This window comes from Chaetodon auriga, chromosome 7, assembly GCF_051107435.1.
Source record: "Chaetodon auriga isolate fChaAug3 chromosome 7, fChaAug3.hap1, whole genome shotgun sequence".
In the NCBI taxonomy this organism is placed as follows: Eukaryota; Metazoa; Chordata; class Actinopteri; order Chaetodontiformes; family Chaetodontidae; genus Chaetodon; species Chaetodon auriga.
Window position 1 is genome coordinate 17,873,229 of NC_135080.1, and position 26,062 is coordinate 17,899,290.

At 43.2% G+C, this 26,062-nt stretch overlaps 1 protein-coding gene across 5 annotated transcripts; it reads right to left on the reverse strand.

The window, feature by feature from the left end:
- Positions 1-229: 229 nt before the first annotated feature.
- On the reverse strand, positions 230-25,407 carry vaspb (vasodilator stimulated phosphoprotein b). 5 transcript variants are annotated; one of them, XM_076735622.1, is made up of 14 exons: positions 24,955-25,407; positions 10,946-11,117; positions 8,405-8,585; positions 6,594-6,660; positions 5,073-5,185; positions 4,176-4,423; positions 3,808-3,929; positions 3,518-3,569; positions 3,312-3,339; positions 3,154-3,193; positions 2,901-2,957; positions 2,236-2,305; positions 1,927-1,984; positions 230-1,830 (listed from the first exon to the last, which is right to left on the reverse strand). In XM_076735622.1, exons 1-14 carry the CDS (start codon positions 24,957-24,959, stop codon positions 1,796-1,798), a joined length of 1,248 nt encoding a protein of 415 aa, XP_076591737.1. In that variant the 5' UTR covers positions 24,960-25,407; the 3' UTR covers positions 230-1,795. The 5 variants fall into 5 exon arrangements, with proteins under 5 accessions (XP_076591737.1, XP_076591738.1, XP_076591736.1 ...); XM_076735623.1 differs by having other exon boundaries at positions 231-1,830; positions 3,321-3,339; positions 3,808-3,932; XM_076735621.1 differs by having other exon boundaries at positions 231-1,830; positions 3,808-3,932.
- Between the last annotated feature and the right edge of the window lie 655 nt (positions 25,408-26,062).

Below are 26,062 nucleotides of genomic sequence, written 5' to 3' on the forward strand. Positions count from 1 at the left end.
TAGTGCAGATCGTCTCTCTGCACATCTTCAGTCTTGAAGCAATAATTCAGCTTTGATCACCAAAGCTGATAAATAAATAAATAAATAAATAATCTATTGGTGCAAGGATCTCTGAATTTTAATTTTTTTCTGTTTTAATCTTATTTCTTTTTTCTGCTTCACAACATTTGTAGGCCTGGTTCTCATTCAAATGTTTCTACTAAACAGATGAGTTTAGATTTCAGTGTAAGAAAGGTGGCGCAATATAGCTCCATAGTTGATAAAATGTCATTAGTCTGAAATCAAAGAAATCTTAGAACAGGAAGCAAAAGATGACTCAAGACAAAGTAATGCATTTCAAGAAGCAGCTGTATTCGACTATAAAGGCATTTCTAATCCAGTGTCTCTAAGCTGTTTTCTTAATATTTCAGTGTAAAAAGCCTAGACTCTATTAGAAAAAAGAAACAGTAAACCCAAAATAACATTTCATATGAAAACAATCATTGGAAAAAAAAAAAAAAAAAAAAAAAAGGAAAACAAAATCCCCATTCACCAGTCATTTCAATTAAAATAGAAACACCATTTCACTTTTGCTAACATTTTCCCTCAAAACAAATATATATTTTCCTTATATATATATATTTATATATTTATTCTCAAGGCAGTTGGTCATGGCCAAATTAATTGACCTCATCATGGCCATTTTCATGTTTCAAAGTTAGAAAACATAGCTAGAATGGAAGAAAATAACTAGCGGAAGCACAGTGTAGGACCACTGCACTGGCCAACAAATACCTCATTTATGAGTGAGAGGGAATAGTCTGTCAAGGCAGTGTGGCACACAGACACACTTCCTCTGGAACAAGTGCAATGCAAAGAGAATACATTTCTCACACATCATAAAACTACAACACACTCCCCTTTCACAGCACTCAGGTTGTCCATCAGATTCCCTTTGCTTGTCTCCTCTTCCTCCAACTTCTCTATCTGGCAGCAGCAAAAGCTTGTGTTGTGCCTTTTTAGTTCTTAGCCATTACCGGGAGCTCAAAGTCCACTTGACGGAGACACACTGCAGCAGTCAGGGAGTTGGGGTCTCTGAGCGATCCTCGATTATTGTTGCTTTTATACCTCCAACTACCATTCGAGACAATTCCCTACGAGCAGATGTCTGAACTGAACTATCAGTAGCAGTGTTTGAGGTTGAACATTTGTTTGTCAACTGAGAAAAAGAGAAAAAAAAGGATCCCAGCATGCCAGCATCTTGCTATTACAGTAAAAATGTGACAGTATGTTGTCCCTGAATACTGAAGACTGCTCTATCAGTAAATGGTGTGTCTGATAGCAGAAGGGAGAAGACACAAGTAGCAGGATATCTGCAGAAAACAGGGTTATGATGAGTGTACATGATGACAAACTGGAAGAGCAACTGTGTCTGTAGCTATGTGCTCTGAATTGGTTCAGATGAACAGAACACATGGAGGACACGAGGAGACGGGATGAGTGAGCAGGGGAGGGATGGGATCGATGGGATCACCGCCGCAATATTAGTGAGTGATCATCAAAAGTGCCGGATGGCGACATGAGGAGGTTCCCTGGGTTACCATTTACATGAAGTGAATATGCATGATGTACACATAAGCAAGTATGCTCACATGTGTTTGTGTCAAAGAAAAGAGAAAATGTGTTGGAGAAAAAAAAAAAAAAAAAAGAGAGAGAAATCCCTGGGCTACATGGGAGGGCACGGTGGAGGAGAGGTCTCAACGGGGCCTCACCCACATCCATCACATCCCTCCGTTACACCTGACACGCAGCAGAACTATGTGCTTCTCTTTTGCAGCTCCTGAATAAAGGCTGTGACAGGGGAGAAGACAAAAAGAGCATCAAATACTGTGTACTGAAGCAAAATTCAATGTTTTAACATTTTTAGAGAGTGCAAAGTAATCTCACCTCCAATAATTTCCTCCTTGACTTTTTGCAGTTCTTTCCGCACCTCTTCCAGGATCTCCTGCAAAATAGTGAATGACAAACAGCAGTACCATTGAGTATATGTCAAAAAGGATTAGCAAATGATCACATTCTGTTTTATTTAAGTTTTACACAGCGTCCCAACTTTTTTCTTTGGATCTGGGTTGTACATGACGCTAACAGAAGCAGCTCACAGGAGAAGGCCAACCTGTTTTTTAAGTGCATGTAATGGCATTCGTGTTGAGCTCTTTTGGTCAAGAACTTAGGTTGCTGAGCTAATGAGAAACTCACCTGTTTCATTTTCTCTAAATCCGAGTCATCCATTCCACCTGCATCGTTACTGTTGCCGGCAGGCTTCGGCCTGTAAGAGGACAAGAAACAGACAAATACACACAGTTTATGTTTGTGTTTCACACAAAGCCAAAAAGGTCCACGGCCCTGCACTGACAGGCCGACCGTTAATCCAGCACATCACCACAGCACCAGAGGGATGAAGGAACAGTGAACGGAAAGTTGCAGAAATGTACACCAAGAGATGCAATGAGATATAATTTGATTTTGCATACATTTATGTACTGGTTGGAATTTATCCACCCTTTACATTTGTATAAAAATGTCTCAACAGCAGTAAAAAACACAACCAGCTGTAAAAATAAAACAGAACATGGTAAGGTTTACCACAAGAGGACAGCACAGACCCCAGCACTCAGAAGTGAAAAATAAGCATTAATCACAGTGTCAGACTTCTATCTTATTATGCAGTTTTCAGAGGTAACACACTCAGCTGGTACATCTATAAGTCCCTTGGGTGTATGCCATTCTCTGATCCATTAGGTGGTGCTATCAACTGTAAAATATGCTACCCCAGTATGAAGCTGCAGAGATGCTGCGCTAACCTGGAGAGAAAAGAAAGCAAAGGGGACTGAGGTCATGAGTGAACGGGACAGCATGTATACCTGGAACCTTGAGACAATGAGGGAGCGGAGTCCATGCTCTTGGCGATGGAGTTATTCCTGTTAGTGAGACACACACACCCTCCTCTTAGAATGGAAATGGAAGACATTCACACTCAAAAGCACACATGTTCACACAACCACATTCACACTGATGGAGAACTGCTCTGAGGGTGAGTTCAAACGTGAGACATCAAACACCGGTGGGGGGGGGGGGGTTGGCACAGTCAGATCTACTGACTGAAGCATGCGTTACCTGGTCATAGTAGATTTCTCCCAAGGTCTTTTCATGGTGTCTGAGAAGGAGAATGTATAAAAACACGAGCGGTTAACATCCACTTTGTACATTACGTAAAAATTAATATCAGAATGAATGTAGGTGGCATGCTACAGATAAAAATGTTCAGCTCTCACCGCTCTGACCTTGAGGCTCTGAATCATCCTGTATAGAAAAGACAGACACCTTCTGATGAGAGTGAGTCATCCTCAACCCGTTTCTACTTTATTCTATAACAGAACTATCTGTCACCGACTGGGTCAGATCTAAAAACAGCATTTGTTATATATTCTTTGCAGCACCAAAAGCAGTGTCACAAAAAAGCCTTGCAAAAAACCCTTACATTATCTTGTGTCTTCACAGGTGGCTTCTCTCCAGTGTCTGCAGCTTTTCTCCTGATGGAAAGAGGAATCACTTCAAGTTAGTCAAGAGTCAGTTACAGTTAAATAGACTGGGAACAGTTACAGTGACACAATGTATACTGCATTTTAAATACACTCAATCAGAGAAGGAAGGGAATAAACGAAGATGAAAACTAATTCATGTATCACCAGGCATAGAGTAAGCCTAATGGCTTAATTAAGTGTGGGCATTGTATATTTTAACTGACTTCAAAAATGTGATGTCACCCACCTTCGTGCCAAGATGGCACTCATTTCACCCATCAGACCACCTCCACCTCCTCCTCCAAGAGAGGAGTTGCTGCTACGGCTGGAGTCAGTTCTGCCTATTGGAGCTGCAGGGCCGCTGTCCTCCTGCTGAGGGCAGCAAATAACAAAAACACAGAGGAGTTCAGCAGACATTGTGCAGGCATGATGGCTCCATAAACACTGACGGATGCGGGAATCATCACTATGAAAGACTGCATCATTACAGCAGCATAATTCCATGTGCATAAATAGAAAAGCACATAATGGATTCAACTACATACAAGTTTACTTCAAAAGCAAAGTAACAGGACTGTCCAAATCCACTAGTCTGTACAATAGTTATGTGCTCACCTTGGATACTTTGCGGAGTTTAGCTCCTGCAAGGGCAGCTGCCAAGCCCCCACCTCCTCCTCCACCTCCTCCTCCTCCTGCAGGGGGCAGAGGTGGGGCAGGCGGAGGTCCTGAGGCAGGTGGTCCTGAGGGAGGCGGTCCAGGTGGGGGAGGGATACCACTAGCTGGAGGAGGGCCAGGGGGTGGAGGAGGGGCCGGAGGAGGAGCGGGGCCTCCAGGGGCCAAAGGTGGAGGTGGAGGAATAGAGACTAAAAAACAGAGAGGGACCATCAGCAACATTCCTGAACTATTTAGCAGTAACAATGTGCCAATGCCCGTGTGATGCAGGTGCACTGTCACATAAATGAGGAAAAAGTAAAGGTCCCAGACATTTGACAATCTTTTCAGAAAGGTGGAAATCATTGGTCTATGATGCAAAACAGTCATCCTAAATCGTGATGCAATACAGCTGATCTAGAGCTTTGGTGCCCAAGGATGGCCTGTGTCGAAACTCTAGTCAGAATGTGACTGCTGCTATGACGCATGTCTACACACCCATGGCAGGAAATGACGCAGTATACACCGGCCAACCCAACATTGAATTAAATTCAAATCTGTCAAAGACTAACGATAAGGTGTCTCTGCAGGCATATATATTTTTCTCCATTTACACCACAGAACTATGAATTATAAGCCTGACATGATTTAAAATTGGTATCATACAATAAAATTCTTATTGGACCCCTCTTGCACAGTATGTGAAGAGTCTGTAAGATCATGGTTATGGTAGTGTGTGGGGGCCTTAACAAACACTGTTCACTTAAGACAAAGACAAAGACTTGGACTCTGCGAAATATGAGGACCCTCTAAGACTGGACTGCACTGGAGTTATGCTGACCAGCCCAGGTGTTTCCTGACCTGCAGCCGCTTGTCTTTCTCTATCCAGTCTCTCTCTTTCCTGCCGCTCCCGCTCCTGTCTTTCTCTCTCCTGTCGCTCCCGTTCCTGCTGTTCCAACCTCTGCTGCTCCAGCCTACGTACAAACAAAGACATCTGTCAGCAGCAAATACATGTAAACATGCTCACAATAAAATCAGCGGATGAACAGGACAGACAAATGAAGCTGAAAGTTATTAGATTTCATTTGGCTGTTGTGATTAGACGGATTAGGCATGAGATAAAACAGGGAGTCAGACAGCAAAAGGGCATGATGGGTAATGCCAGCTTTCAGCCATCCCAAGTTAATATGTAAAAGTCTCCCAAATGATTTTATTATTTACGCAACAGCCATTGTTTTGGAGCAACTGCATCTATTAGAGTACTTGGCAGTGGCGTGGAAGCTGACTCAAGATATATAAAACTGGTAAAAGGACGAGAGGTTGATTCCATAGCTTCTGATTAGCCTGCCACTGAAAAGTCCACAGCTGGGCACGGTGGCCTAATTCGAGCTGCCTCGGTTCGTTACCACTCCCTCCCTTATCCCCCCACACATCTGTCACTCACAACAGCTGTAAGCAGAACAGCACACATACAATGTACACATACACCCACTCCAAAATGCACAGGTCCTCACATCATGCACACAAAGACAGAGTTGCTGTGATTTAAAGCGCAGCTGATTGACTTAGGCAGAGTGCCCAGAAAAGGAGGAGGGGCGATGACGATTTTTTCCATTTGATCCTTTGAATATTGTGAATCTATGCTCATCAAACCTAAAAGCATTAATGCAAATAATATGCAACAATACCTGTGTCTATGCTGGATTTCAAAGATTTTAAAAGGCACCCTAAGCCACAGTACACCAGCAGCCACTGAGACTGCTAGCAGCCTGACAGACAGTCCCTCTAGCCAATCACAAAGCCTCCCCAACTGTGCACCATATTACCTTTTAGACTAAATGAGATTAAAAGGTTAATGCCTGGTCTATGCTGGCGTGCATGCTGTCACCACAAGGGGTCTCGCTGTAGAAACAGATAGATGGAGAGAAGGTGGGGTTGATGCAAAAGAAGTCTGCCTTGCTGTATTTTTAACCTTTAACCTACAGGGGCTGACGGAGGGTTTAGCACTGTCAGGCTAATGCCATCAAATCCTCTACATATGCGTGTGTACAAAACCTTGCCAACAGGGCAACCACAAAGCCAAGACAGCTTGACCTGCTATTGATTGTTATGCAACTAAACCCAGAGGATAGTGTGCTTCTGTTAGCAACAAAAACTTAACATGGACCTCACAGGGCAGCCAACTTGTCTAACAACTTGCTAAGAAAGAAAATCTACTTCAAAAAAAACCCCGCTTGCAGATCCAGATGCAGTCTGACAATGCTGTCATGGTTATCTAAATTTTTTTGCTGAATCAGGGCCAGGCGACATCAAATGGAATTCACAATAGAATGTGACAAGTAAAATAAAGGTGTGTTCCATTTAGAGGAAGTCTGGAAGTACCTCCGCTGTTGTTCAAGCTCTTCTGGAGAAGGTCCATTTGACACTGGGCGGGGGAGGGTTGCATAGCCTGTCAAAACACAACACAAGAAACATTAACACAAATGAAAACATTATGGAGTATGGGATAAGATGTCTCTGTAAATGGTTTTAACAGCTCTTGAGCAATTTATGACTTAGTTTCATGTGATATTTTTTTAATAAAACTTTTTATGTGCTTTTATTGGTACACACCTTTTATACCCATGCAGCTGAGTGAACAAAGTTTGAGGGCCGTGTCGAGAGCCATGCTGGGTGGTGTGGACCAATCAAGGATTGGTCCTTTAAGGCATTTTACTATCTATAATTGTGCTAGGATTGCCACACAGTACAACAGCTCAGTAGAGCTCAGCCCAGACAGTACAATTTTAAAAAAAAATTGTTCATGGTTCAATTGTACAAGATACACAAAGCATCTGATTTGATTTAAATAGGCAGCTGATGTAACAGAAACAGAAACAAAAGGCTAAAAAGACATTGGAATAAGTTTCCAGTAGCTGAGACATGGATAAGGGCAGAATATGACCAAGTTATGTTTTGTTGTTATTAACGACACTGCTGGCTGTTATGTAAACTGCCATCAGCATCCTGTGGCTTACGCTCACACTATGTAGGGGCAAGGGAGCTGGTCAACCCCTGCTGAGCTGAGGTTACAGTTAGCTGTTAGCTGGTTGGCTGTCCCTGCTTTTTGTCACGGATCACATTAGCAAGCCAACAAACTACCATATCTACTAAGACACTAGTTCGCTAGTGATTATGTCAGCAAGCAAGCAAACTAAGGTTAGCCAGCTAGTCGTAACTTAGCTACACTGCAGCAAGCAAGCAAACTAAGGTTAGCCAGCTAGTCGTAACTTAGCTACACTGCATGGATCTGGTCTTGGTTGGTTTGTATCATTAGCTAATGAAGTAAGGTGCAAACGGCAAGATAGCCCACTAACAAGCCAGATCAGCTTAGGGACGATGAGATGAAATATCTGACGTAATCTAGCTAGCAATTTGACCATGTCAGCATGCAAACTAACATTAGCTAACATTAGCCAGCAAGAACCACAATATCACAATATATTTCACATGCTTTGCAGTAGACTAATGTTAGCTTTGACTTTGGAGCTTGTGTGTTGTGGTGGGTGGTGCTTCACAATCTTAACATATTGCATGTTTAAAACTACATGAACAAAATGGAAAACCAAAGGGTGTCGATTGTGGATCACACTGCAAAACTATACCAAGAGCCAGCAAAGAGCACGCCACTTTATCAAAACACACAAGACATAACAAAGCACATTCCTCGCGCAGACACAACAGGGTGAACCTTGCTATCGCATCACATTTTCTTATTTTCTCAGACCGCTAGCCTGGTTATCTCATGTAAAATTCTTCAGGTCTGCTCTTAAAGTGGATGCACTTTCCAGGAAACCTGTCATAATGTCCGGATAACCCTTAGTAAGGGCAGCAAGGCAGTGTAAGAAATGTACTTGCAGAAAATGAACATTAAAACTAGTAATCAGGAAAACCTGTGTCAGCTTTATTAGAGCACAATGTGTAGCATTGACATTGACAGGTAGCAGCTCATGTGGATCAGCTGAGGGGGCCTAAAAACTTAGAGATGCTGTGCTGAATGCAGTCTGGAGAGAGAGTTGCCAGCACTAGGGAAGATTGCAGGTGTATGAAACATTGTTGATCAAATCTGTGGACATCCTATCATGAATGGGGCCCAATCAGCGGTAAGCAAACAGGAAAATCCGTGGAGTAGAATCTAGTGAGAACTCATTTACCTGCATCTGCTATGGTGTTGAGCACCTCCAGAGCATGAGACATGCCATTGGCGAACAGAGCAGCATCCTCCTTGCTGCCAAAGTTGAGCCCCCACACCTGCCGGGCATCCCGCCACTGATGGAAATTGGGTGTGGCCTGGTTATACTTGAGACCTCTCACAATTGGACAGTTTATAACCACCTGGGAAAGGAAGAGAACAGATGATCAGTGTAAGGATCCTTTTTGGTAGAGATGGTGAGCAAAATCAGTTCTTTTTGTCGATATTCAAACAAATACTGAGGTTTGAAAATATTAAAACCAAATCCAAACCTGCTCATCAGAGATTTAAAGTAAGTACCCAAAACATGTAAAAGGATGAGGAAAAGGATCTGAGAGGTGGGTCCCCAACAAAAAACTTGGAAAAACTATTAAAAAACCCCTAAACCCACATGCCTTAAAATTACTTAAAATGCTTAAAATTACAGTGTCTGTTTTATTTTTGTTGGATTATCCTGGTTTATATTCCACCCAGCAGGTGGCGTGAAGCCTGTGAACCAGGCGGGAAAAAAATGTTTTGGGTTTGAGCGCTGCCTGAATGTGCTGACGCGCCATTTCACTATTTGTTTAACAGCCTCTGGATTCCACAGAGCAGAGCGGAGAAGAGACCCTGTCAGGGTGAATATCACAGCGGGCAACGTGCAGTGAAAAGAGAGGGGAGCAAATCCAACTGCCACTGCAGACAGCCGCATTCCTAAACTCTCCACAATCGTGTCAAAAGGCAAGAAAGGCAGGTGAGACAGACTGAGGATGTGACCAGGAACACATTAAAAAGCAGGACAAAAGGGGGAGCTTTTATATCGTTTTCAGGCAAATGAACGGAGAATGTTCAAACAACCTGAATGCCTGCAGAAAAACCTTAATACCACAGTTCCTCTTGTGTTTTCAAAGCAAGTTAATCATACAATCATAATGCATAAAAGTAATTGAAAAGACAAGTGCGAAAACAACAAAGTTACTCTGTATGCAGATGGCCAGAGAGAGAAAATAGGGAAGCAGAGAGAAAATACAGCCACCCTGTGTTCCCTCATTAGCTCCTCTGTGCACTCATCCACCACCATCCTAAACCGAGCTTCATGCCTCCATCTAACACAAATATAGAGTCCTTATTGGGTATCAGGCTTCTCCCTAAATTGTCGCAGGAAATGGTTGAACAGGCTAACTATCTCACAGGAAACATCATCCACTTTAAGACCTGTCTCTGGGGAACACTTTAGAGTCCTGAATGTTTAAAGAAGGAGAGAGACACTGAGGCAGCAGGCAGAGCAGGGCCACAGTCAAGAATAGACCCACCCAAACTCAATTTACCCAGCTTTTAAACTTGGAATCTGACCACCTTTATCTGGTGGTATCTGGTGAGTCATAAAGCTGGCGATAACAACGAGGAAACCGTCTTTGTTCTCCTTATCCAACGTGCTGGAACATCAAGCCCATCAATACAATGTGTTAAAGCTTTAGGTCTGAGTGTGTAAATACATCGTCCCTGCCAGTCCACATAAGGGGTTAAGCATTAATTATAAAAACACTTGGACAAAGCACAACCTGCACCGTGTGTGTGTATGCTGAAACCATGGCTGATTCATGATATCCATGTATTCCATCTTCATGAGAATCAAATCATCCTTCAATGAATGCCGTTAGTTTTAATATTTAAAAAATAAGTGAAATTGACAAATGTAAAATACAACAGACCAGCACTTGAAATCATCACAGCCAGCTGTTTGCAATCAAAACATGAAGCTCATCTATGAGCTTGGGATTGTTTTTTCAGCTTCCTCTCAGCCACTTGTAGACCTGTATGTTCTTGCACTCCCAAAGCACAAAAACACTGACTGCAACTGACAAGATAAACAATGTGAACAACGGTGTCCTGTCATGGTGAGAAATTTCAGCCGTAAATCCAGCAGCCTAGCCTCTCGCCCGCTCCGAACATTAAGATTTACGATCAAAGTAAATAAAATAAACCAAACAAGGAACGGTGGTGTACTCTGAAACAGTGGGCTCTGGTGAAACAGTTCAGTAGGTCACCAGTTTCTTTTTTGTAGTACTGGAGCCTGACATCATACATGCATCAAAGCATGCAATTGACGAAATGAAGGCACTTAAAAAGCAAAAAAATCGACTGACAATGATGCTTTCTCGGGTACTGCCATCAAAATGATCAGAGTACATAAGGTGAATACTCCTTATATAGTCTCCCAGCCCAGTGTGTGGTATCACAAAGGTCATGTGAATGAATGGGCATATACAAAGATAAACTCTCTCACACTTGCTCACTCGTTCACCCTTAGGTACCTAGAGGAGACCACAGACACCCACAGGGTCACATGACAAACACAGATGAATGAGCCACACACACACAAAACTACATACACTCACATTTCCAGAGGCAAAGTCTCTCACACACACACACACGCGCACACGCACGCGCACACACACGCACACTCACTCCAAACACTAGAAGCCTGTCAGACACGCAGCGAGCCCAAAGCTGGCAGACGTACCTGCTGGTCCGTCTGCATCTTGCGTCCCACTATCCTGAAGGCATTGTTGGTGGGGTTGTGATAGATCTGGACTCTGCTGAAGGACTGGGGTCCAGCGCCTGCCGGCAGCCACTTCTTATTGCTATCGTCATAGATCATCACAGTGGCCCGAGCCTGGCAAATACTTGACTCACTGGAAGACAGGGAGCAAGAGACAACATTAATGTGAATACAGGAAACATGAAGGCCGCAAATGAATTGTTAAAAACAAAATCTCACTCAGGACACAATTGGTAAATTTGACATTTGATTTGTTATCCTTCAACCAAGCTTCAGGTTTAAGATGAAAACAGTACGGGACTGACCTTATTAAATGTATAAAGGCTTTGAGAGGTGCATCATTTCCTTTGCACAACACAAAACACATAAGAGGCGTAAAGCCTGCACCTCAGAGCGGAAAGTAGTGGCAACTGCAAGACAGTCAAAATATAGCCCCAAGAATGAAACCACAGAGGTTTGTGGTAGTGATTGCACACTCAGCTGATAAAATCTTCAAGGATCTTCACAGTCATTACCACAAACACTTGGTTTATTTATTCCAGCGACAGCCCTGAAGACCTGCAGAGGTTTAACAGATCTCCGTGGCTCTGCATGAAAGATGTCCACAAAGACTCTTTTCTTTCATATTTTGCCCTGTGAGAGTGATAACTGATGTGCTTCAACTTCAGTTTCAGTGAATCTCACAGTTTTACAGTTATGTACAAGTATAAATTAGAGTTGAACAAAACCATTTTGCTATCAATTTCTAAATATCTAATGATACTTTGAAATGCTATGAGATTGTGCTATGTAGTGTGGACTGCAGCTGGAAGGGAAGAAGCCAAACCAGGCGGAGGTGAAGAGGAACTGGAGACACCGGATGGACAAACAGACTAAAAACACTCAGTCGTCTCCGCTATAAATAAACCATTTTAAGAGATGAGAGTCACAATACAGTGCTTTTGAAAGTATGCTATGATACAAACATACACCTGATGGATAAAACGGTATAGTGTGCTTATATGCTGAGTGTTGTTGATGGTGGAGCTTCTGAATTTCATCTGGTGTCTGGCAAGCTGTCAGACAGACAACGAGACCACACCCTGGACTGATCACAGAGTAGGATCTGCCTTAGCACGGCTATCATATATCACAATTAGGGCTGCAGCTAACAACTGGTTTCACTATTGATTAACTTGCAGACCATCTCCTTGATGACTCAATTGCTCGACAAAAATATCAGAAAATGGTGAAAACTTCCTGTCAAACATTCTTTGGTCTTACCACCCAGAGTCAGACAATACGGATGATTTCAACGTCCTGGACAAATATGATCTCTGTTTCCTGAGTCTATTAACAACCTAAAGGCGGGCTATATAAAAAATGACATCATCCGGTTTGCTCAGTAGGAGCTGAGGTTCTCATGTTGTTGCTCCTCTGGTGAATCCATCCTTCCCCTCTGATTCTTGCAGTGTGAGCAAAAAACTTTTTCTTCCCATCTATAATGTCGCACCCTAGCTAGGGTCAACATTTTTGTTTCTTTTTCAGCAGGAGGCACGGCATCAGCGGCCTCCTCAGCGTGACTTCAGACTGTGTGTGGCACTCATCGTCATCATTGTCATTAGACCTGCCTGGTTTCAGAAAAGACTTAAGGTTCCCTTGTTTGGCCATGATCTGATCTCTGTAGCTCGTCACTCTTTGCGGTTATGGCAGTTCGGACAGACTACGGTATTCAATCCGAATGAGTGCTTCATCAGTTTGTTTCGTTCATCACATAGGGTGTGCAAATGTGGAAATTTCTGTGGAAATTTCCACCGAACATCATGACTGGAGAGATGCAAATATGTCAGACTTCAACAGGTAAGAAACAGTATTTACCTGATAATGGAAACCCTGTGACTGTCTAAACCCCAAAGACATTCAATTTACAATTATATAAAGTGGAGAAAAAGTAAATCCTCACATTGGAGACACCAGTTAGTCCATTAATCTAATCACGATCGTGTGATTGAGGTGTTTAGCATCAGTGCAGAGTAGAAGATACTTCTCACCTCTTGTACATAAGACAAAACAACATGTTGAGGTGAGAGAGTAAGAGAAGGAATGCAGCAAAGTGTTGATTTGAGAGGAGAAAAAGACATTAGTTTGATGCCGAACAAGATGGGAGGCGCGACAACAATGGAGGGTGACAAAGACAGGAAGTTGTGCCGAGCTCCGCCAAAGAGACGAGGTTCTGGAATCTTCCACCTGCTCTGCATCAACCTCCACACACTCTGTAAGAAAACATGTGCTGTGGCCAGTGACAGAGCATTTATTTATAGTTCCATGCATGCAGAATGCACACAAGCTGCAACACAGCCATCAATGCCTGCACATATGCAAGTTCAGGGAGCGGTGTGAGAAACTGCAGAGTGTGTCTGCATTTGAGACAGTGAGATTCAAAGCTAAACAAAGTGCTGATTGTTGGAAACAGCAATTTATACCACAACAAATACGGCCCAAACAAATACCTCATACAGGTATGAGGTATAAACAAATAAGACCAAGTACAAAAGAGTAACAGTGAACACAGAGGGTGGAGAGGAGCACACAGAGGAACAAAGGTGGCTGACTGTCAATTCCAATGGTATTTTTTTTTTTTTTACCATTCCTCCCCCTCTTCTCCTTATTTGCCCCCCCCCATGCTCTCCCCATAGTCCCCTAATCCATCTCTTCCACCTCCATCTGTCCCACCCGTGATACAATCTGCTGCTTCCTGTGACACAGCACCAAAGCCACAACCCACTTCCTGTTGCCAGCACTGCCTAATAAGGACAGCCTCAGCCTGAACAATCAATGTCCACAAACACACACACACACACACACACACACACACACACACCTATCCTATATTTTCCTATGAGTAGATAACATTGAAATTCAGTCCACGTTAAGTGGAAAATGTATTTTGGTTCACAGCGACAGTATAAAAAGGGGAGAGTAATGAGCAAAGAATTAGGATTAGATGAATGATTCAGTGTTTGGGATGCTCACTTTTCTCCAACCAGGAACTACTTAAATTTTTAGGCCTACAAATATCCCTTTAAACCGTTTTGAGTACTCCTGATAGAAACGGTAAATTACACATGGGAGTGGTTTACGATTTCACAAAACGTCACATAGCTTTGGATTTGCTGTCAATCACAGAAAAGTGTATTACATAAACTTCAAAACGCTTTCCTGTTATTGTGTTATTTGGCGCACGTCTTGTAATAATTGTGCCCAAAGTGAATGTTAGTCCGAATTTTCATCGTAACTTAGTCTCTGTGCTTTTTTGGCACCCTGTACAGTAGAGGGTTTTGCAGATGTTTGGCACTTTACTTATATTTCCTGTATTTATTTTTCTAAGTCTTAGTTTCTAGTTATTTGTGTGTCGGTCAAACTTTGCACATTCCTCTTAAGATTTCATGACAAATGCTTTCAGGCAGACAAACCAAGAAGCTGAGAGAGCTGTGATGACCCTTGACACTGTGTGGAGAGGTTAAAGGTTCCGAGTGAGACAGAGCTTCAAATATAAGCAAAAATGTGTAAATATGATAGCGATGGGGTGGTCCTGACTGAGGTAGGCGCCTCAGCATTAAAGGATACTTCTAAAATATTTTTCCTGATACTATATGCTGCTATTTGCCTGATAAAGAGGTGACTCTGTGAGTCTATGTTAAATGAAAAGTGCAATACAGAAATGGCTGCGTATGTTTTAGATTCTGGGCCTCTACAAACTTTGTCTGCCAAATACAAATGACAGGTTTACTTTTCAGATGCAGAATGCATGCACTGCCAATGTTGAGTCCACTCAATGCCCATCGGTCACTTCAAGCAGGTTTAAACCACCTCGGGTTGGACGGATAAACACCGCAGCGCTCTCTGATCTCATCTCATCTGCATCGAGCATGCTGTCGATGTGCAGGGCAGAGAGGGCTTATGGGAAGTGGGAGGGGACAGAGATATAGGACTGGGAAGTGGATGCATATTTAATAGCGGGGAAAGCGAGGGCTCAGGAGTGAGACCGAGAGTGAGCAGCTGCATTATTGATAAAACTACGGACACCGAGACTCTAAAAGCGTGTGCTGGACACGCGCATTAAGCCAAGGACTCACACACAGGCTCAACACCTGTCAACCTGCCAACACGTGTGTCAGTGTGCTGACCCGGTCCCTGGGTATAACAGGGTGCAGAAGACTCACAACTGGGTTTGAATGTGTTTTAGCACTGGAATAAACCACAACCGGCATGGCCATAAACAATCTATTCCTGTCCTTTCTCTGATGAAGACGACCAGTTTGCCAGCGAGGACACTGAAGCTGGCTGTGGAACTAAGCTAACTAAGTGACCACTTGACTTAAGAGGGTTTTCTCTTAAGCACAAATAGGTCACTGGCTGATGCTCTGGGGAGGGATTTCAGCCACCAACCTTTAAACTACCTTGGGCAAAGGACTTGCTTAACACAACAGAGAACTTCAGCACAAGAAATGATCGGCAGGATGACATGCACGCACACACTGAGAAAACACTATTTCTCTTGTCGTTTTTACAGACAGAGAGAGTTCCTCATCCCACCGCGGTTCCTTGGTCAGGGAAGGGGTTAACAGGAAACCGCAGTGCACGGCCGGGGCACACACTCTCTTGGAAATGTCTGTATAAGGCTGTGCTCTCAGAGCTTTTCCCCAAATGTGCTGGCAAGTACAGTCAGGCCCAGTGGCTCTGTCTCGTCCCTCCTCCTCTCCTCGTAAGTTTACCTGACCCTCCCACCACGCTCCCCTTCCACTCTTCTCTACTTCCCGTCACCATTCCCTCTGAATCAAACAATTTAAACGAGTGCAAGATCTGTCACGAGATGCCTCTTGGTGGCATTCACTCAGAGATATATTACATAACACTGCAGTTCACATTTATATATGGTGCAGGGATAAGAGGACATACAGTACAGTGAAATGAACGGGAGTACGTTCGTCCTGTGCATCGCTTTTACAAAGCAAAGGGGCATCCATGACAGACAGACAGACTTCAGTCCTGAGGCTGAGGCAAGACACACTGAAGTTACACAGGGTTGTCAAACACTAAGTAGAGTAATACCCTTTGTCTCTGCATCTATTCCTGGCTCACTGTCCCTCCCAATTTGTGAGGCTCATTTCTCCTTCAAGGGTTCATAATACCTATATGCATAATACTCTCTGAAAGGCCCTCACAACTACAGCCAACTCTCTTTTTTTAATGATGTCGGGCAATTTCCTTGCCTTTAGGAGCACTTATTCCTTGCTGTCTGTTTCCTCTGTGGTAAACAGAGAGCAGACAGGACAGAAACCTTCAGGTGTGACTCACGCTCAACATTTTACAAGCGCGTGCAATCGAACAATCATAATATCCGGGCAGCTTCATGTCTCATCAACATGTTTTTTTCATAGCTTTTGGAATTGATACACACACATCTCTCAGCCAAATGTAAAAAGTAAACCTACAGGCGGCCGCGCTGCACCTTAGATGAACAATGATTCATTACTTATTTTCTTTCTCTACAGTCATATGTCACACTAAGGCCAGACAGGGAACGACAATAAGTCACTTAATAACATCTGCGTGTGTGTAAGCTAACCACTTCCTCCTTCTCCTTCACAGCCTGATAAAAAATAGAGACCACAGTTCACGGATGACAGCCATGCATGATATCGATATTGTGGGAAAAAAAGGGATCAATTTAAATGTCTATATATACTATGTGGATCAACTTTTATATGTTTTTCCACTAACAATTTACAGGTGAATTCTTCTGTCTTTCTGAATGTTACAGTCAATTGAAAATTATTTAATGCAGATAAAAAAAAAAAAAAGAATAAAATAAAAGAAATTATTCCACCCTATCGGCACATTCTTTCTTTTTTTCCTCTGGATTTGAGAATTTCTCCGGAGTTCATAAGATTTTAATATGTTTTTTGATAGATTAGATAGATATGTAAGTGTATACAGTGAGAACTCATTGATAAGCAACGAGGGGAAAGTGGACAATTGACAAGAGACACCCATGGGACAGTCATGTTCCACAGAGAAATGAGAAAAGGAAGTGTTAGCTGCAAAGAGGCAACATGGGAAAACACAGCATGTGGCAGTATTTGAATGTCCTCTTTATAAAATTTATATTTAAATAACATACATATAATGAAATATTCTAAAAGTTAGGCTGTGCGGTTAATCGGGGGGGGCCTGTTAGTATTACACTGCCTCATTACACACACTGGACTGAGGTCACGGTGGTGGTAAAGTACTTGACCTCTGATGCTGACTCGGACATGGGGAGTCCACACAATAGCCTGTTGACGCTGGCCCGGTCATCTGACAGTACACTGTCCTCAAAGCACCCTCGGGCCACATGCATGGCTGTCAGCGATGTTGAGCCGGGCCCACATGACTCTGAAATCAAGGCCTCTCTGAATAACATACATCTCGTTGAATGTGTTTTTTCCTCACGTCGACATTCAGTGTCTATCAGTGACTGTAAAAGTAGGTGAAGATAAGCTTTCAAACGTCAAAGTACAGTTCCTGATGAGCTGTTTGAGACAGCTGTCCCATAAACGTTAATGTGTAGCCTGACGCCCAGACATGAGATTAAACTTCCCTCTGATGCGGCTTCTTTTCTGCTAAAGGATGTCATTTATGAACAAAACAGAAAGGAAATCACCAACATTTTTAAGAAGTAAAGGCTAAAAAAAGAAAGAAGAACTAATTTAGAGGGAAATTGTTATTTTGTAAAAGCCTTTTGGAGGTTTGATGAAAGATGTTTTAGCCTTTTTCAAAGCAGTACAGGCTGCTTACAGCAAAGGCTAAATCTAAAATTAAAAGCTTTTAGACCATGCACCTTTGCCTTATTACCCCCTCGCCGAACTTCACTCCCTCTTTCTTTGTCCTTTTCCTCATGCCTGTTTCTCCTCTCACAGGTCGTAGCATGCTGCCGAAGCACACAAATAGACACTCGCTTGCTGCAGGCTACTGCTTTCTGCCTCCACGAGTCAGCCATACAGAGAGAGGCATCCAGGCACAGCTATTCTTAAGCTCTTCCTCTCTTCAATATCTTTGTCTGAATGGACTCAGACATTTTCAGCTGAAACTCCTCGACCAAGAAAAACCCCCCCAGCATTCTTTGAGCGCTGACTCATCCTCTGCCTGGCATCGTTTATCGAGCATTGTGGAAAAGCTGAATAGACGTTTGGCCGAGAACTTTCATTTTGTTGTGTGACCACTTCAAGAGCGGAGGTGAATTCCTTCCCGCCTCTGAGGCAGAGCAGGGCGGTTGTGTGTGTGTGTATGTTGGAGGGGGGGCACAACTGGTACACTCAATGCCCATATTTGGAACCATCTCACCTCTGTCCTCCTCACTGAGCTCAATTCCTTTTACAGGTTGGAGCACATCCTCTTCGTCTTGGGCGAAGGAGGAGGCAGGTCCTGCTTCTCCAGAGAAGAACAATCAAGTTAAGAAAACTCCCTCCCCCTTTCTCAGCTGCTCTAACATGTGCACTCTCTCCTTTGCACCAGAGGAGAACTGTCTCTGCGCCCAAAGTTGAGAAAAGAAAAAGCAGAGAAAAGCAGGAGGGAAACACCTAATTATGTTTCCTGCTTCACGTTGTGGCATGAGGGTGTGAGTGAGTAGACTTTGACCTTAGTGTACTTTGCAGACGGTGGTTACCTGGATAATAGCCTCATTGGGCCGGCTTGCACCTCTTCAATTCTGCACTCTAGCTCCTGTTTTTACAGTCACCTACAGTACAATGCACAACACCAACAACAAGTCCAGCCATCAGAAGACATTTATGACAGAGTCTGAGTGCGCTTGAAGACCTTGACAGTTCATTTCTCCATCTCAACATTGAACAACAAACAAGGAGATCTAAAATAAGCCTCAGCTGAACTTCTGTACGACTTAAGCAAAAAGCAATGCAAAAGACGTTGATCCAAACCGGCCAATCCACATTGTGATGTTTATTCTGCTACAAACTGAAACTATGTACAAACAAAACAGCACGAGTAGCATTCAGGCCAATATTCACCCATGACTGAGCATTAACTATTTCACTGATGACAAAAAGATAGTCCTCTTGACCACCCAATTGACCTCAAGTTCCCAAATTAAACGTGTACTGTCCAAGTAGACCAGACTGCTGCTTATACAGAGTGGGAGTTTCATGCAACATCCAGCAAGCGTCATCCATGCAGAAAATGGTTCAGTCTTAAACTGAAGAAGACCAGACAGGTTCTCCCTTTCTCACTGCTCCTTTCTTTTTAGTTACCTTTGTCCATGTCTGGTCAAACTCTCCCGAGGCAACGTTATCTTTCCTTAGTACCCAGAGTTTAAGTGGTGCCTAATGATAATGTAAGGAAACTGCTGGCCACAAATCATCTGCTGGGCTCCCTCCAATATTGCTTTATCTAATACAGCCTTTGTGTATCAGCAATCACAACCATCCCAGATAAGTAGAGCTAAGATCTGAGGATCTGAAAGACAGGAATGCTTGAGATGGCTGACAGCATACAGCAGTTTTTATACTGACTCGCATCCATTACGCTCCATTAAGTAGTGGACCCCTGATGAACCCGATGTATCTTTGCACCCATTAGCAGTGCTGACCATACAATATATCACTACTGCATTTCTGCCCACAACAAGCTTTGGTTTCACTACGTTGTTAGGCCCAGACTCTCCGTCAGCTGGGATGATGTCACTCTGTTTGGCTACCGGAAGAGGGTTTGTAGAGGTGACTTATACTACATTCAGTCACTGTGGAGCAGTTTGTTCTTTCACACTGGTGACAGCTAGATCTTTGCCACAAGACAAGTCATACAAGCTAAGATACAGACATCTAAATTGACCTCTCGGATAAACACATCTCAGATTTGTTCAATTTATATACTGTATATACGTCTGATGTTGGGACCGCCGAGGGGCTCCACTAGTTGGAGAGACAATCATCCAATGAGAGCTGTGTAGATGAAAAACGGTGACGTCAATGTCCTTCAATTTTACCTGGCTACCTTATTACATCCATGTTGTGAGTCAACTAACATATATCACAACTGTTAAATCAACTTATTTCCTGGATAACTGCTCCTCGTAACCTCTATCACAGCTTCTGTGATGGACGGAAAAGGACCTCGGAGGGACAGATACCTCAGTTGCTCCTGACTGGTTAATGCAAAACCAAACAAAACATGTCCCCTCCAAGAAGAAATCACAATGTCAGGCTGAACTAATGTTGCAAATCAAAATGGCAATTGTGTGTCTGGCCAGCGTATTCTGCTTTTAACTCCACATTCAGTGATCGCCGTGGTTAAGAGATTGACTCAGATTTTTTCCCTCTGCTTCAGGTCATGCCAATGTTTATCTAGACAATGGTCAGTCTCCATGGAGATATTTACTTACTAAATATTTCCCGTTTTTTATTTTCCATTAGGCAGGTAAAAAAAAAGGCAAGGCATGTTTCCATCAACTGATTTGGAGACAATAAACTATACTTTGCATAGCCTAGATTTGTCAGAAGTTGCTATAGGATACATTAGACATGGCTGTTACACACAGAGCAGAGGAAATAGAGGTCAGACAACAGAAATAAAAACAGCTGTTAGTCAACCACCAATACATCTTAAACAGGAAGAAGAAGAACTCATCTGTCCACACATACCCGTTACTCCTAACAGGCCATGTTTTCGTGCATTGTGGGAATATCCTGGAAGACGCCAACAGTGGAAACAGCTGATCAGTCACATGAGATGAATGCTTGCTCTCAAAACTTATTTGGCAAAGGTAGCAGGCTACACTATGGGAGGTTGTGAACCTGAAGCAAAATCAGTTGTTTCCCAACTGCCAATAAACCTCAAAGAAGAAGAGAAAGCAAGAAAACAAACAATCGGTTTAGCTCCCGGTTTACGACTTCTACTCCTTCTTCTCTGGTTATTACAGCCATGCACAACATAGCCTATACCACCAACTTCTGACAAAACCACAGATTTTGTGGCCTAGTTTATTCCCTCCAAACCAGTCAATGGAAACACATCTAATTAGCTCAAAAGTGTCAAATCCTCACATGTGAGAAGCTGGAAGCTTTTTGGAAGCATCTTTGCCGGATAAATGACTTGAATTATTCTGCTTTATTTTATCGAACTTGTTGATCATCCGTTACAGCTCTGGATCACAGTATATATTTAAATATATATATATATATATATATACACTCATAAAAATGCATGTATCATGACAAGCCTGTATCCATTATAGTCGCTGCAAGCAATTTACACGGGTTTCCCCAGAAATTGGGACAATGGGCTCACACCAAGATCAGTGAACGACACTTAATATGGGTGACACATGACCAACAAGCTGCCTAACGTAAAGGTTAAGTTTAAAATAAGTGATCACAGAAGAAATAATAGCATACAGAGGGAACATAACAGCCTACAGGCACAATTTAAGAAAAGGCATCGGCCACCACAGAGCAAACTGGATTTGTCACCAAGTAGACAATAGTAGGTTTTGTATGTTGGGCAACTCCTGTAGCAAAGCATCTAATCCAAGAGGCAGGCCCGCATAATGGCCTATTTATGAGTATGAGGGGTGGGAGGACCAAGAGGGGTAAATTGTTTCAAGGGAGGGGGCTGCAGTGATTGGATGTTGTGGGAGACAAACTCACAAGACAAAACCATTTTAATAATGGAGAGCGAGGCGTGATGATGAAGCATACAGGCTTTGTGATCATTTAGTCACACCAACTGTGCTGCAATGCGCTCAGGAGCCTTTTGAAGTGCATATCAACATGCAACTCTTTATCCATGAAATAAAGCCATTATTCTTAATCCATTATAGATAAGAATTCCCACAAGCACAGCACAATTACCTCAAATTGTTATTGCTCATGGGGCGCAGGGGATAAGTGTGGATATTAAGAGGGCTTTGGTGGAGAAACAAATTTGAAAAGGTTGCCTACATTCACAATAAAAAGTGCAATAATTTCATGTACGCAGAATGTCTCCCACGTATTCGGGAACAGTTTGCAAAAGACAGTGAAGGTGAATCTGAAAATAGTATTTCTTAACATTAGGAATTTTGAATTACACTTTAGGGAGCAACATTGATTGCAAACAGGGCGAAAAGTCTGTTTATACTCTGCAGTTTATATCAGACTTCAAAAGGAAAAAAAAAAGACTGTAAGGGAATTAGAGGAACAAGTGGAGACATGAAAAAAATCAGTGTCCCGACACACCAAACACACTGTAATGAACATTACACAACACTGTGGCATGAACGCGCTGTTATCGCAACACCAATGAGTTTCATCTTATTATCCTTACATGGGCATGTGCACCAATATTGCTAAATGCCTTAAATAACAGCTACTGGCCTGTTGGAACATGAGGTCATAAACACTTTGGTAGAGGAAGAAGACATGACAGCAAAACTGCAAAAGATCACTGCTAGAGCTGCATTCCTTTCCCTTTACTGCCAAGGCAGAAAAAAAGCTGGAGCTGAGACACAAAGGAGACTGAGGGGGAGGCCATTTCCCTGCTTTTAAGGCTGATCAATAATAAGCTCATACAAGACTGTAAGGAGCAAAGTGGAGGAGCCCACTTTGGCATCGCTTCCAGGCATGTGGAGCGTCTAAACTGAGCACAGGGAACTCGTTAGATTGCAAACAGTGTGTGGTAAGCAGATGCATTACACCTGTCTGTGTGTATGCTCACGTCACTTGTGTTAATTCTTGAGCCTGAGGCAGCCGTGCTGTTAGTGTCAGATAGGACAAGTCTTTTAGTCACAGGGACCCAGTCGGTGAATCATAGTGGGAGACACGAGTCACCTCTGACAATAACAGTGAATCATTTTGCAGATGAACGCACTTCCTGCGCCGCTTGGCCACAAGGATAAGCCTTAAACGCTGATACAGTGTTCTAAACACAGTCACCGTGACTGTAAGGTGGAAGATAAACAAACATGCCTCTGTGCATCTTCGCTAAATGCCACAAAAGCATCTACTTTCCCTCTGGAGCACCTCGTTCCACTCACAAGATGTGCGCTGAGGGTGGTCTGTGGAGATAACGCAGACGTTTCCACGGACCGCAAACGTAATAGGCAGCCTAAAGTTGGAATGCATTAATGAACCATTTTCTCAACTGGGTCAAATTGCTGAACTTTTGACCAACTGACTGCACTTCTGTGTCAACATTCACATACCACCGGGGCAAATGACAATGAACATGAGCGGAGCTGCATTCCAGCCTTTACCTATTATACAAGGTGACATGACATGAACTGGCCACAATGGAGAGCCAGCAGGAGCAGTATCCAGATAAAGTTAGAGCTACAATTATCAAGACAGATGTCACCCATCAGCTGCCCGGAGACACCACTTTGAAGGGCCAGTGGAACCTGAATATAGACAGAAAGGTTAGACTCCCTCACGTTAACATTGTGGGTCGTTGGTGCAGTCTGCACCGAAGTGGTTTATGGCTGCAGCTGAGCAATTCCACAATAAAGCAGTTTGCTGCTTATCTTATTATATGATGTGTAATAATTTTATTGTGTAGTATGTATGGCAGGACAGTGTGTTGTCATAGTGATCGTGTGTACGTGTTGTCTGACAATAACTCGTAAGCTGCAGGTATACTTACAGGTGTATCAAAGAAGTCTTTTCGTCTACAGGTCTATTATTTCTTTTGTTTAATGAATGCCTCATTAACAGGGTATGTTTAACGCATTACTGTGACTGTGGCAGGATTTCAGGCAGGTCAAGTGCCTCCAGTTCCTGCTGTAATCAAAGTTCCTATGCAGAAATATGTGAAAAACAAATACAAACCCAGGACCAACCCATGTGCCGAGCTCAGATATATTGTTACAGAAAGGGCAGCGCACTCAGTTTTGAGATAAAGAACTAGTCACACAGGTTATCGGCGCTGCACCACAGTGCCTCGCTGTCCACAATTAAACTTGGGTCTGTCGAGCTTTCAAGCGACAAAAGTTGTTCCTTGACAACTACTCTTGTTTAATTGTGAAGGAGCAAAGAAAAGAAAAAGGAGTGAGCCCAGAGAAGCGGTGGCTTCAAAGCATCTAATTGCCAACTGCACACAGGCTGTGACAGGATGTGGAATTTGTGGACATGAGCTTTCCACAGAGCAATTTTGTTCCCGGTGCAAACTCCTAAAACTCCCAGAGGGAGAAAAATAGTAGGCAAGGGATCGGTTTAATGCGTGGCTGTGGAATGCATGACATGATACAAGCAGCAGATGCACTGGGGGGCAGCAGGGTGGCAAAGTGGTCATTGTGCAGCTGATGGAGCCCCCTATATAGACAGGAATCCACCCTGCTGAAGTGCCTTTGAGCAAGACACTGAATCCCCTTCACATGCTGTCTGAATTATCCTCACCTCTGACCCTAGTTATAAACATACTGCTGTTCACCTATGGAGTATTTGCATGACAGTGGTTTGATTTAGGCACAATAACGCTGAACTGCTGCAGCCAAAGGAGCAAAGCAAGGATCAACATGGAGCGCTTGAACCCGATACAAAGCTATGTTTTCGTCATCTGACCTGCTCGACAAGCCCAACACTTTGTGACTAGTTTCCCAAAAGGCAGCCACACTTGAATACTTTCATTACAACCATACGAACATCCGTTTTCACCAATCGTTCGTATTCTTATCAAGTTATTCACTGGGCAAGGTCACAAAAAACCTGCTCCACGGTGTCATGTGTGTCCCTGTTAGCCGAAACAAAACAGTCAGGAGGCTCGACTCATTCCTGAGGGAGAAATGCGATTTAATGTGTCGGAAACAACTGCTGTGGCGATTAAACTAGCAGGCAGAGTCCAAAGAGACACCACAGGGTCAGGATTTAACAGTCAGCCTTTGTGAAACCAGTGGCCGAAACACAAAATGTAGCCGGGAAACACAATGAAGATGAAGGGATTTGAGCCGCTTTACCCACCTCATTGTTCGGCCAGAGTGGAGAGCCTCTCCTCGCAGGGAAGTTTGGCTGACTTCAGAGCTGAAGCCCCGGCTTTGAAAGTCAAATTAGTGAGATAAATAAATAAAAAAAACGAGGAAAACGGGCGAAAAAATAACACGCATCTACACCCGCAAACGGGGTAGCCACTAGCGGTGTAAAGAAGCACACCTCGACGATTTCCTGGTTCGTGTGGAGCGCGAGAGGAGGGAGGAGAGAGGAGATACAGGAGTGGAGCGGGCTTGTCAACTCCGTTCACTATCCCACATTGATTTCTACGAGCGAAAGAGGGGAAGGCGAGGAGAAGCGGGGCTGCGCCGAAACCACGACTCCTCTTTTCACACTTTGAACTGGTTTAGCGCCCTGTTTATGGACATTAAAGCCGTGTGAGTGCGCCGGGCTTCCCTCCTGTGCCCCGGTCGGTCGGTCGGTCGGTGTGGATTCACTGGAGTCTGGCCCAACCCGCCTGCTTCAAAGTAGGCTACAATCTTAAGACGCGTTCAGGGGCACCTCGGAATAAAACAAACTCGCGAATGTGAGTGGCGACTTCGCCGCGTGTGATCTGTATGTGAAAAGTGTGAAAGCAGAAAGCTGCGGAGACCGAAGTTAGAAGTATAAGCAGTGGTATTTACTCAAGGACTGTACCTAAGCACGTATTTGAGAAACTTGAATTTCTGCTGCAATCAGACTCATATTGTACTTTTTAATCAGCTATAGTCACTCGTTACTTTGACAATGAAGATGTTACATATAAAACATACGATCAGTTTATTGAATGTGGTGCATTGTTGAACTGTACAAAGTAGTTCAAATGAGTTTCTCCTCGGCCATCTGCAACAATAACATGCTGCTCACACATGAATGTGTATTTCTTTCTTTTGATACTTAACCATATCTTGCTGCTAATACTTCCACTTAAGTAAAAATATGGATTCAGGACGTTTACTTGCAACCGAGTTTACCACTGAGACAGTGCTGCTTTATAACCACTGATGATGACAAATGAACTTACTTTAACACCAGCTGTTTGTTTCAAATGGAGTTTCCGCATAACTGCCAATTGCGATGTAAACACCAACCTAGTTGATGC

What these genes read in the sequence shown, in the direction of transcription:
- vaspb (XM_076735621.1), bottom strand. An exon ending in GAGCTTGAACAACAGCGGAG is followed by an intron (nt 5,186 to 6,593) that starts GTACTTCCAGAC and finishes GTTTGTACGTAG; the next exon opens with GCTGGAGCAGCAGAGGTTGG. An exon ending in CTGTGAAGACACAAGATAAT is followed by an intron (nt 3,340 to 3,517) that starts GTAAGGGTTTTT and finishes TTTTCTATACAG; the next exon opens with GATGATTCAGAGCCTCAAGG.